Source organism: Lepidochelys kempii, chromosome 1 (genome assembly GCF_965140285.1).
Source record: "Lepidochelys kempii isolate rLepKem1 chromosome 1, rLepKem1.hap1, whole genome shotgun sequence".
Classification (NCBI taxonomy): Eukaryota; Metazoa; Chordata; order Testudines; family Cheloniidae; genus Lepidochelys; species Lepidochelys kempii.
In genome coordinates, this window is record NC_136380.1 from 314973206 (window position 1) to 314985928 (window position 12723).

The 12723-nt window shown below is 39.4% G+C and overlaps 1 protein-coding gene across 3 annotated transcripts in view; it reads left to right on the top strand.

Annotated features, from left to right (window-relative positions):
* The window catches only part of LOC140905283 (transcriptional regulator QRICH1), a 28271-nt gene that overhangs the window by 5549 nt on the left and 9999 nt on the right, over positions 1–12723 (top strand). For all 3 annotated transcript variants that reach the window (XM_073328301.2, XM_073328302.2, XM_073328303.2), the window contains exon 3: positions 12164–12320. In XM_073328301.2, coding sequence (XP_073184402.1) covers positions 12164–12320 — 157 coding nt within the window. The remainder of the gene's footprint in view (positions 1–12163; positions 12321–12723) is intronic.

Genomic DNA, 12723 nt, shown 5'->3' on the forward strand with positions numbered 1-12723 from the left:
CTGGTGATGGGTTCTGCTTGATAACAATCCAAAGCAGTGCACACCAACACATGTTCATTTTCATCATCTGAGTCAGATACCACATGCAGAAGGCTGATTTTCTTTTTTGGTGGTTCAGGTTCTGTAGTTTCTGCATGGGAGTGTTGCTCTTTTAAAACTCCTGAAAGCATGCTCCACACCCTGTGCTGATCAGATTCTTAGAAGGCACTTCAGATTCTTAAATCTTGGGCTGAGTGCCATCTTTAGAAATCTCACATTGGTACTTTCTTTGCATTTTGTCAAATCTACAGTGAAAGTGTTCTTAAAACGAACAACATGCTGGATCATCATCCGAGACTGCTATAATATGAAATCTATGGCAGAATGTGGGTAAAACACAGAGCAGGAGACATACAATTCTCCTCCAAGGAGTTCAGTCACAAATTTAATTAATGCATTTTTTTTTAACAAGCAACATCAGCATGGAAACATGTCCTCTGGAATGGTAGGCCAAAGGGAAGGGACATATGGACGTATGGAAGGGACAAACGAATGTTTAGCATATCTGGCATGTAAGTACCTTGCAATGCCAGCTACAAAGGTGCTATGCGAAAGTCTGTTCTCACTTTCAGGTGACATTGGAAATAAGAAGTGGGCAGCATTATCTCCCGTAAATGTAAACAAACTTGTTTGTCTAGTGATTGAGCAAGAAGTAGGACTGAGTGGACTTGTAGGCTCTAAAGTTTTACATTGTTCTGTTTTTGAGTGCAGTTATGTAACAAACCTACGTTTTTTGCACTTTCACGATGAAGAGATTGCGCTATGGTACTTGTATGAGGTGAACTGAAAAATACTATTTTATCAATTTTACAGTGCAAATATTTGTCATAAAAATAATATAAAGTAAGTACTGTACACTTTGTGTTGTGTTGTAATTGAAATCAATATATTTGAAAATGTAGAAAAACATCCAAAATATTTAATTTCAATTGGTATTCTATTTAACAGTGTGATTAAAACTGCGATTAATCACAATTAATTTTTTTTTGAGTTAATCACGTGAGTTAACTGCGATTAATCGGCAGCCCTATTATTTATCCATTTACTTTATCATGATACAGTTTTGTTTTTTTTTTAAATGATTTGGTGAAATGCAAGTATACGTACCACCCTTTTTCTATTACTAGTAAGTCTGTTATATTTTACACAACTATATTAACAAACTTATTGTAGTGGTCATTAAACATTATTCTTCTAAACATTCATATCCTGACCCACTCAATAATTTTTGACTGTGATAAATATCAATATGACAGGCTAGTAGTACCCAGCTTTTTCTTCCCACTCTTCTTACAGATACCATGTTTTCCCTCTTTCTAACTGAGTATTTATGGCTTCCATTAAGTATATGCTGTGAATATGTATTAAAAATAGTATATGCACAAAGACTAAGGGGGAGATTTGCAAAGGCACAAAGTGTAGTTTGATGCCCAGCCCCCATTGAGATTTAGTGAGAGTTGTGCACCTTGTTTCTATTTGTGTATCCCCGCCCCATGTTCTCAAACTAATACTGAATTTATTTGAATAAGCATTAACTTGCATCAACACAGCTTGCTTATGCTAAGTATGAATACATACTGAATATACAGTATTAACTTTACTCTTCTCCAACAACTAGAGAAATATTTTTGTGGGGGAGGGGAGATGGAACTTTCCCCACCTAGCAAGGAGGCTTCAGAACAACTTCCCTATCCCTTATATGTGGGTTGGTCTAGCATCTGCTGTAACCTCAGACAACTTGTGTGGGATTGGATCTGCAAATTGGGCAGACTGCCATGAACAGCCTATTCCTCGATGAGCAGCCATGGAGGAACTCGTTACTCCTTGTTGTGTAGGCTGCACAATGGGGTTTATGATATCTAGAGAGGGTCTTGCATTACCCCCAGTCCATGTATGTCATTAAGACTATACTGGGTGTGAAGGAACCTTGGACTCCCATGTTGGAATCTGTTGAATCTCCCTCAGCCCAGGATACTGTAAACACTTGAAATATTAGCTGTAAATATTTTTCATATTATATAAACACTTGTGCATAGAGATTTTTTTTTAGAGTATGTGACTCTTGGACTGATTATTTTTTCCACTGTTTAGATCCAACACTGCAGTCCTACTAAAACAATAATGCAAGGATTAAATAACCTCATTCACTAGGTATGGTACAAAATAGAAACCTGGGCCTGTTTATATGGTGCAAAGTTGATGCAGGGAGAGAAGACAGAGTGAGTGTGTGTGTGTGTGCGCATTGCCTCCTCTTCCTAGGAGTGTACCTCCTGAGCAATAGGGAAAAATTAATTCATTGTGTTTATAACTTAAATCTTAATGTACAAGTACAAAACATAACGATTGGTAGAAAATACATAGATTTAAACCAGTGCTGTATCCCTCACAGCAGTCAGGCTCTGTCTGCTGCCACCTTCCTTACCCTATGAATCATTTGTTACATTCCTTTACCAAGTACTTGTCTTGGGGCAGAAACTTCCCATAAGGCCTCATTTTGTTCTAGGCAAGAGGTAAAAAGTAACCAACATATATGGCAAAAAATAAATTGCAATTGTGATCTATTTCAGTTTATGTATTTGAATGTTTACAAAAAAAAATTTCCTTACGCTTAAAAAAAGTCTTAACCCAACAATGCCTCATTAAAGGTGTTGTACCAATAAAATAAAAACCAGCAGGATCTTATTAAAGGGAAAAAGGCAAAATACCACATTTATTGTGAATACAGAAAGAATCATAGTAAGCAGTTAGTTAGTTATAGCTATAACATTCCATTCAATCTCATATTTAGTCACACATTCATTCATACAAACACACACACACACACACACACACACACACACACACACACACACAGGTTCTGCAAGGTTGTTATCATAGTTACCAGCCTTAGAGTTGCTCATGCCAAGCCACTGGCCAGGTGGCCTGGACATGAGGAGGGAGCAGGGCCTTGTCAGATGCTCATCTGATGCTCCTGGAAGTTGGTTTGCAGAATCAGACCCCAAAGTTCTCACTTTTTAGAGTCTATTTTTATAGGAATTTCTTCCTATGCCAGTCTATGGGAATTGCTTCATCATGCTGTTGCTGAATCAATCAGCAGATAGCACATTCCTGACGGCTCCAAGATGTTATCTTGTTCTTTGGTTCTCCCATTCTTGAGGCTGTTGGGTGGATTCCAGTCTGCCCTCCGGGGTGGGGGGGGGTCCTCTGGTTATTTCCACTTGACGCTTTCTTCAGCCGACAGACACTGGATTCTTAGGCTGGCACCTCCCTGATCATTCAGTTATTATCCACACCAAGCATCCATCCACATACATCCTCTATCTCTATTTTAATCACAATTGTTAATACAACAAAAGGGCATGAAAGTCTCTGGGTGCTGTTTCTGTTGTTAGAGTGTTGCTTTGAGTCTCTCTCTCTGTGAATTGCTTTGAGAATAGACTCTGTCTTAGAATGTACTAACACAATTAGCAGCTTGCAAGTTTCACACATAGAGGGAGAGAAACAGTACCAAAAACCAAGAGACCTCTTAATTAGTAATACCCTGGAATTTAAACTCTGGGGAATCAAACTCATTTGTGATTTTAATACAGAACTTCTTTAATATGATCCAACAAAGGAAGCCAAGACCAAACAAAAAAGGAGACAAGTGAATCTGAATTATTCAATATCGATTATTCGATAGTGGAACTAATAAAGTTTCCTTAATAGGGCCTTGTTTTATCTTCCAGGTGATCACTGTAGCTACTGAAACAACTATTTTGAGATTCATCTGCACACAAGATTTCTAAATCACCTTTTTGATGTTGCCTTAGGAGCCTTCCTTAGCTGCTTTATGTTAGTGAACTGTGCTGTACCAGCAGAGTCATGTTTGTTGTAAGTATTCTTTTGCAGCTGTACAGTGAGAACTCTTAATGTGCAGTGCTATATTTCAGTAATTAATGGAAATGATTATTGAACTATATCACTTCACGTTACTTAACAAGTTTGTGTTCCTCAAGGATCAGCACTTGTTTCACTCTACAACTATTCCTGCAGGTTCCTCAGACAGTAGCATAAAAAATACGAACTGATTTGTCACACTTTCATGCAGTGTTAGGTTCTTAATGGCTCCACTGGTCTCCTGGAAATTAATATAAACAGCGAGTTGAAAGAATTACCTCTTCTAAATAGTGAAGTTCAGAAACTGAAGCAGTAAATAGCAAGCATGTTCCAGTTAGCTCTACATATGCTAGCTAGTCATTAAAGATCAGAGAGGGCAGACAAGAGCACTGAAGTGAGGCCAGTAAAGGTTGGGAAGGTTGTTTCTCTTCTTTTCTCCTGTTTGTGGTGATGAGGGAGAAATTCTTCTCCTTCCTTTCATTTTCCTTGTTTTCTACTTGCAGATTGAATTCTTCTCTTCTCCCATACTAACCTCTCCCAACTTTTATCTTCCTTCTTACCATTAAGGTTCCCCGATAAGAAGCTTTACACTTCATTGTGGCTTTTCATAAGAACGGCCATACTGGGTTAGACCAAAGGTCCATCTAGCCCAGTATCCTGTCTTCCGACAGTGGCCAATGCCAGGTGCCCCAGAGGGAATGAACAGAACAGGTAATCATCAAGTGATCTATCCCCCATCACCCATTCCTAGCTTCTGGCAAACAGATGCTAGGGACTCCATCCCTGGCTAATAGCCATTAATGGACCTATCCTCTATGAATTTATCTAGATCTTTTTTGAACCCTGTTATAGTCTTGGCCTCCACAACATCCTCTGGCAAAGAGTTCCACAGGTTGACTGTGTGTTGTGTGTGGGGAAAAAAACTTCCTTTTGTTTGTTTTAAACCCACTGCCCCTTAATTTCATTTGGTGGCCCCTAGTTCTTGTGTTAGGAGGAGGAGTAAATAATACTTCCTTATTTATTTTCTCCATACAGTCATGATTTTATAGACCTCTATCATATCCCACCGTAGTAGTTTCTTTTCCAAGCTGAAAAGTCCCAGTCTTATTAATCTCTCCTCATACAGCAGCCATTCCATACCCCTAATAATTTTTGTTGCCCTTTTCTGAACCTTTTCCAAGTCCATATATCTTTTTAGAGATGGGGCGACCACATCTGCATGCAGTATTCAAGATTTGGGCAGACCATGGATTTATATAGAGGCAATATGATATTTTCTCTTATTATCTATCCCTTTCTTAATGATTCCCAACATTGTTTTCTTTTTTGACTGCTGCTGCACGTTGAGTGGATGTTTTCAAACAGCTATCCACAATGTCTCCAAGATCTATCTTGAGTGGTAACAGCTAATTTAGACCCCATCATTTTATATGTATAGTTGGGATTATGTTTTCCAATGTGCATTACTTTGCATTTCTCAACACTGAGCTTCATCTGCCATTTTGTTGGCCAGTCACCCAGTTTTGAGAGATCCTTTTGTAGCTCTTCGCAGTCTGCCTGGGACTTAACTATCTTGAGTAGTTTTGTATCATCTGCAAATTTTGCCACCTCGCTATTTACCCCTTTTTCCAGATCATTTATGAATATGTTGAATAGGACTGGGGACACCACTATTTCTCTCTCTCCATTCTGAAAACTGATCATTTATTCCTACCCTTTATTTCCTATCTTTTAACCAATTACCAGTCCATGAGAGAAGTTTCCCTCTTATCCCATGGCTGCTTACTTTGCTTAAGAGCCTTGGGTGAGGTACCTTGTCAAAGGCTTTCTGAAAATCTAAATACGCTATATTCGTTGGATCCCCCTTGTCCACATGCTTGTTGACCCCCTCAAAGAATTCTAGTAGATTGGTGAGGCATGATTTCCCTTTACAAAAACCATGTTGACTATTCCCCAACAAATTATGTTCATCTATGTGTCTGACAATTTTGTTCTTTACTATGGTTTCAACCAGTTTGCCCGGTACTGAAGTCAGGCTTACCGACCTGTAATTACCGGGCTCACCTCTGGAGCCCTTTTTAAAAATTGGCCTCACGTTAGCTATCCTCCAATCATTTGGTACAGAAGCTGATTTAAATGATAGGTTACAGACGACAGTTAATAGTCCTGCATATCTCCCCTCCATTTCAAGTAATCCTTTTATTCATATTCTTATGAACTCACTAATTCCACACTCTATCTCTTTGATTCCTGCTCCATTTACAGTACTTCTCACTCACTTCATTTATCTCTGTGCTCTTGCTGTGACTCTCTCTAGCTAGGGGTTGCATTTTCACTTGCCACTCTTTGCACTAGGAGCTTTCTTCTTCTGTGAACGGTTTCCTCTTTAAAACTGGTCTCCATCTCTTCCCTAGCTCATGGACTGACTTTCCCAGTAAACTCATTTTGTGCTAACATGGAAACAATGTATTCTAAGCTACAACAATCTAAATTGGTATATTGACAGGTTTCAGAGTAGCAGCCATGTTAGTCTGTATCCGCAAAAAGAAAAGGAGTACTCGTGGCACCTTAGAGACTAACAAATTTATTTGAGCATAAGCTTTCGTGAGCTACAGCTCACTTCATCGGATGCATACAGTGGAAAATACAGTGGGGAGATTTTGTATACACAGAGAACATGAAACAATGGGTGTTACCATACAGACTGTAACAAGAGTGATCAAGAAAGGTGAGCTATTACCAGCAGGAGAGCGGGGGGATGACCTTTTGTAGTGATAATCAAGGTGGGCCATTTCCAGCAGTTCACAAGAACAGTAGGGGGAGAAATAAACAAGGGGAAATTAGTTTTACTTTGTGTAATGACACATCCATTCCCAGTCTTTATTCAAGCCTGGGTTAATTGTATCCAGTTTGCAAATTAATTCCAATTCAGCAGTCTCTCATTGGAGTCTGTTTTTTGAAGTTTTTTTTGTTGAAGAGTGGATGTCATTACACAAAGTAAAACTATTTCCCCTTGTTTATTCCCTCCCTCCCCCCCCCCCCGACTGTCCTTGTCAACTGTTGGAAATGGCCCACCTTGATTATCACTACAAAAGGTGTCGTCCCGTGTCCCCCCACGCGCTCTCCTGCTGGTAATAGCTCACCTTCCCCCCACCCCCGTGCTCTCCTGCTGGTAATAGCTCATCTTTCCTGATCACTCTTGTTACAGTGTGTATGGTAAGACCCATTGTTTCATGCTCTCTGTGTATATAAAATCTCCCTCCTGTATTTTCCACTGTATGCATCTGATGAAGTGAGCTGTAGCTCACGAAAGCTTATGCTCAAATAAATTTGTTAGTCTCTAAAGTACCACAAGTACTCCTTTCCTTTTTTTAAAATTGGTATAGAAATTGAAACAATATCTCCTTTGCAAAATAATCCTTTTATAATCTCACTCTTCTTCACTCCCCAGAAAAAAAGCTCAAGTAAAACGCAATATTAAAAAATATATATTGATAAAGACGACCACTATTTTTAGAGGCCCATGCTGTGTGTCTGCAGTGGGTAATCCTAATAAAACTGAGACAATTGGATTGTTCCTGATCTGGAGGGTCAATTGTTTTAAATTACAAACATGTAAATCTTTAGAATAATCTTTCTTAGCTTCTAGAGTACTCACTGCCTTGGCAATGTGATACAAAATAAAAATAAGCAATACAGTGCTACTGACACTTTTAAATAATACTATTGCCCACAAAAACTATATTAAAATAACATTATTTAGGTTGCAAAGTCAAGCACTCAAAATCTGGGAAATGCCAGATATATGGTTGCCTCTTCAGTTTTAGTTCTGTGCCCCCTCCCCCCCCCCCGTGTGTATAATTACATAATAGTATAGTGCATACAGATGGAATGGGGGGGCAAAACTAAGGTTTCTGAGGCAACCATACAACTGGCATTTCCTAGTTTTTTGAGTAATTGGCGTTTTGTGTGTAATTGTCTTGGACTTCTTAAGAAAAAGGGGGAAAAACAAATTTTATCATGTGATTCAGTAACAAAATGGATAATATAAAATGTTCCCCAACCTAAAGATAGGGGGATCTGGTGGCACCCTCTATAATAACACAGATGAAAACTTTATCGAGTACTAAAACCAAAAAATGAGTGCTTTAAGCTTGTGCTCTGAAGGCTGCCAGACTTAGACTCTAGGCTGGGGAATGAGTTCCCAAGGTGAACACCCTTTACTGGGAACTCCGCTGCTAGTCCTGCAGAATTAAACTCCAGGAACTAACTGTAATGATCTTGGGGTTCATTAAACAAACCAAATAAATGTGAAAGGAATAAAACTGGAGAGCTTCTGTGGTAAGCTGCTGCACACAGCCCTGGTGGTCCCAACCCCTGCTTCCAGGGCACAACTCCAAACTCCTATATTCATAATACTGTCCCTTATGAGGGACCATCTCTAAATTATAATCTTCTACAAACACATCTCTACATCTTCCCTCTTAAAGAAAAACAAATTAACTCTTATATATAAACAACTAGCCATGCTCCAATAACACATTCTCAACCCATCTAGTACATTTCCGAAAACGCAATGTGTCTACTACCTAGAGAGGAGAGGTTACCAGCACATCATTCTTGAGTGAGTCTTTACCACTCACTTTCCTCAAATACCCACTATCCAGGCAGGTTAGCAAGCCTCTCTGAGGCTGTGTCTACACTGGCAACTGAACGACAAAACTTTTGTCTTTCAGAGGTGTTTAACCTCCTCTCTCCTCTCCCACCCCCCCAAAGAGGAAAAAAAAGACAGACAAATGTTTTGCCATGACAAGCACCAGTATAAACAGGAGCGCTCTCCTGCCAGCAATGCTAACGCCACTTGTTGGGGGTGGAAGTTTTTTGTCGGCAGAAGAGCCCACAAACCGTGGCTACACTGTGTGACTTTTAGTGACACGGCTGTAGCAACACAGTCTTGTCACTAAGAGCTGTGTAGTGTAGACATACCCTTAGTCTTTCAGGACGTTTAGTCTCCCACTCTCATCTTCTGAGTATCATCCTCTCATTACCATGTGAGTTGTTCTCTCGTTCCTTTGTGCGTTGATGATAAAGGATCAGTCAGATGGGAAACCATAATCCACGTCAGCTATCAATGTGTTAGAACTTTCTGGGATTACTTGTAGATCCCTTCGATTACATCGAAATGTGTCTTCCTGATCTGTCCGGACTACATAAGGCCTTGGATGCAGCTGTTCTTTAATAATACCCCTTTGGCCGCAAGTATTAGAGGTGTGATTCCTCAGGGGCACACACCATCACCTGGGTTAAGAGATGGGAGATCACAGGCCCTGTTTTCAAAATAATAATTCTGCTTCCATTTCTAATTTTTTTTGTATTCCGCATGGTTTCATTGTTATGTGATTTCATAAAGTTATCAGAAATTGGTAAATTAAATCTGATCCTTCTTCCCATTAACAGCCGAGCTGGAGAAAAGCCCGTTCTCCAGGGATGAACTTCAGTAAACCAGTAATGCCCTAGATAAATCACCCCCCACAGTCAAAAATCTTTTTCATAAGGCTCTTTACTGTCCCTATAGACCTTTTCACAAGTCCATTTGATTGGGGGTAATTTGGACTTGATGTTTTGTGATGAAAATCCCATCTATGGCAAATTGCTCAAAATCTGCACTGGAACATTGCAGCTCATTATCACTAAAGACAATTTGGAATTCCATGTCTGGAGAAGATTCCCTTCATACTGGCTATCACAGACTTACTGTTAGTACTGTGCAGTGTGCAAATATTTGGATACAGAGAATAATGTGACTATAAAATAACCCTTTGATTGCCAGGTAAATAAGTCAGTGCCTACCTTCTGATAAGGCCTTTGTGGAACTGGATGTGCTTGACTTCTCTGCATTTTGGATCTTCAGCATTTTGCAAAATGATTATTTTCCCCACATTTGTGACAGTGTCTTGCCTTTGGAAAACTGTTTGGGGCCATGCTGTGATCCACACCTTCCACATATAACCGTCTGTACCCAGTCTTCCCCCTAGCAGTGGTTTTCGTAGCAAGTGGTTCCACTCTTTGATTTGACCTATTCTGGCTATATTCTTTTGTATTCAGTACATACCCTTCAGCTGTTTGGCTTGTGCTTTCACAGTTTCTGCTGCCTGCATATTTGGAGAGCTTTTTCTAAAGTTAAATCTCCTTCATGGAGCATTCTCTCTCTTAACACATTGTCTTTAATGCCACAAATGATTCGGTCTCTGTCAGATCACTAAAGTCACAGGTTTTACTGAGTTTCCTTAATTCTGTGACATATTGCTCTGACTATGGTGTCATCAGTTTTTTGCATTCATGTAAAAAATTCATCTCTCTCAAAGGTTTCATTCGTTTTTGGCATGCAGTGTTCCTCAAATTTAATCAGTATTTTATTTGTCTTCACTCTTTCACCTTCTTCAAACTTAAAGTTGTTTATAAATGTCCAATGCTTCCTCCACAGCAACATGCAAAAAGATAGATGAATTCATTCTATCGCTTTTTTCCCCTCTGCCCACTAAATACAATTCAAATCTCTGTCTGAATTTTTTCCAGTTCTCTGCAGCATTGCCTGACAGTTGAAGACTTGAAGGAGGTTGCAACACATCCATTTTTGGCTTTCCCTGTCCCCCTTTTTAAGCTAGTCAAGCTACTAGTGTACTCAACAAATACATGCAAAAGCCTCTGTGCCTAGGGCTCTACATGCGTCTCTGGTGCCCCCCTTTGACTCTGCTTTCTGTTCCAAACACAGGAGTTAACTTCAAGATGACTGTAGTTTCCTTCTCATTTGGCTCTTCTGACGCCATGTAACAATCATGGGGTTCATTAAACAAACCAAATGAAAGAGAGGAATAAAACTTTTCTGAAAACAAACTGGAGAGCTGCTGTGGTGAACTGCTGCACACAGCCATATGGTGTTCCCAACCCCTCCGCCTCCAAGGCACATCTCCAAATTCCTGTGTTCATAATACTGTCCCTTATGAGGGAATGTCTCTAAATTACAATGTTCTACAAACACCTCTCTACACTAGCAAGATCACCTGGAATGCTCTTAGATAGCTCTGGCTGGGTATAAAGTGGAACACTCAAGTTGCTGGGTTCCAAACTATTCAGACCTTTAAAGAGCATCACCAATACTTTGAATTGACACTAACAGGTCGACAGTAACCTGTTAGCTGTTTAACGGTCCATCAGACTTAGAATACGGGCAGCTGACTTTTGTTCTTTCTGAAGCTTCTTTCAGTTGCACCATTCTGTTCGGGTTTGATGCTGTAACCAATTACTATTATGCAAAATGACCTGGGACTTGCCTACTTGAGAGACTGCCTCTCTGTGATATTGCCAAAGATGTAGTCAGTGGAGGCACTTGAGATCAAGTACCCATAACATAAAAGAATGGTTAGTGTAGCATTCCCATTGTGGGTTCCTTGGCTTTGCTGCTCACTCTCCCTGCCTCCTTTGGTTAGAAATATCTCTTAATTTGTTCTTCAGGGCATGCTGAGAGGTTTTGATGCAGGTGGCAAGGGATATGAATTAAGGTATTAAACTCTGTTTGGAGACAGCTGTTTTTGTAAACAAATGAAGCTGATTGGGATAGGGATTATACAAATTCTACAAGATTAAATAATGGCAGAGTGTACAGAGCTGGGATGGGCCCTCTTAAACATGTATCTTTATAAATTGAAAGAAAATAAATAAATTTGGCTTGAAATCACTTGACTGGAATATGTTAAGCAGGGGTCCCTGTCTGTGCACAATAGGGCCTGCTTCCTAAAGGCAGTGTCCTGCATATGCTTCAGCACTTGGCTTTTGTTCAATGTATTGTTATGACACAGATTCAATAACTGCTGCAAAATAGTAAAGCTTTAAACGTAAAGACATTAACTTCTAAAAACCCTTTCTCTGCCTTAAAAATTTAAATAAACTTCCCTAATCACTGACAAAGCATTCTTCAAAATAGTGGCCAAAAAGACTTGAAACAAGGCATCAGTATTGCCAGATAGTATTGTAAAGCATTTTGGAGAAGGATAATCTTGTTTTGCATATCTAAAAGCAGGTTGTAAAAACTGCTGAGATTATACAATTTATAATGGAAATGCTAAGAGAACTTAAATACTGTTAAGTACAATATCAGCATATACTTAAGGTTACACTCTTTCTTTGCCTATAATACCAAACTTCTTTTTTCTCAAATGGCTTATTTTTTTTTCTTCTGGTTACACAGTGTTCTCAATCACTGCCACACTTGCAGATACAGACTGATTTACATCTTCCTTTCAAACTCAAACCAGAAGAAGGAGCTAATTTCTGGAAGAGCTGGGCACAAATAAAAAATGAGGATGTATGGAAAGATGCTGGAAAGAACCCTCAGGGATTTGGAAGTATGATTTTTAACTTACTTTTCACCATTCACTGAAAAGTAATTTTTTTCCACTGAATGCATCCGATGAAGTGAGCTGTAGCTCACAAAAGCTTATGCTCAAATAAATTTGTTAGTCTCTAAGATGCCACAAGTACTCCTTTTCTTGAAAAAAAGATGTCCTTGTACATCATCTAAAGATTCAGGGCCTGATTTTGTTCAATAGTATCTTTCTTCACAAGTCATCCCATTGAAATCCATGATTAAGGGTTGCAGAATTAGGCTATTAAATATAAAACAAGGCTCTGTGTAAATCATGATTTCACAGACTGCACAGAAATGGTGAGATTAGCTCAATACTGTGACTTTTGCAACAGTGGGGAGGCGGAAGGAGGCATCCCTGTTTCTGCCTCCCCTCTGTTGGA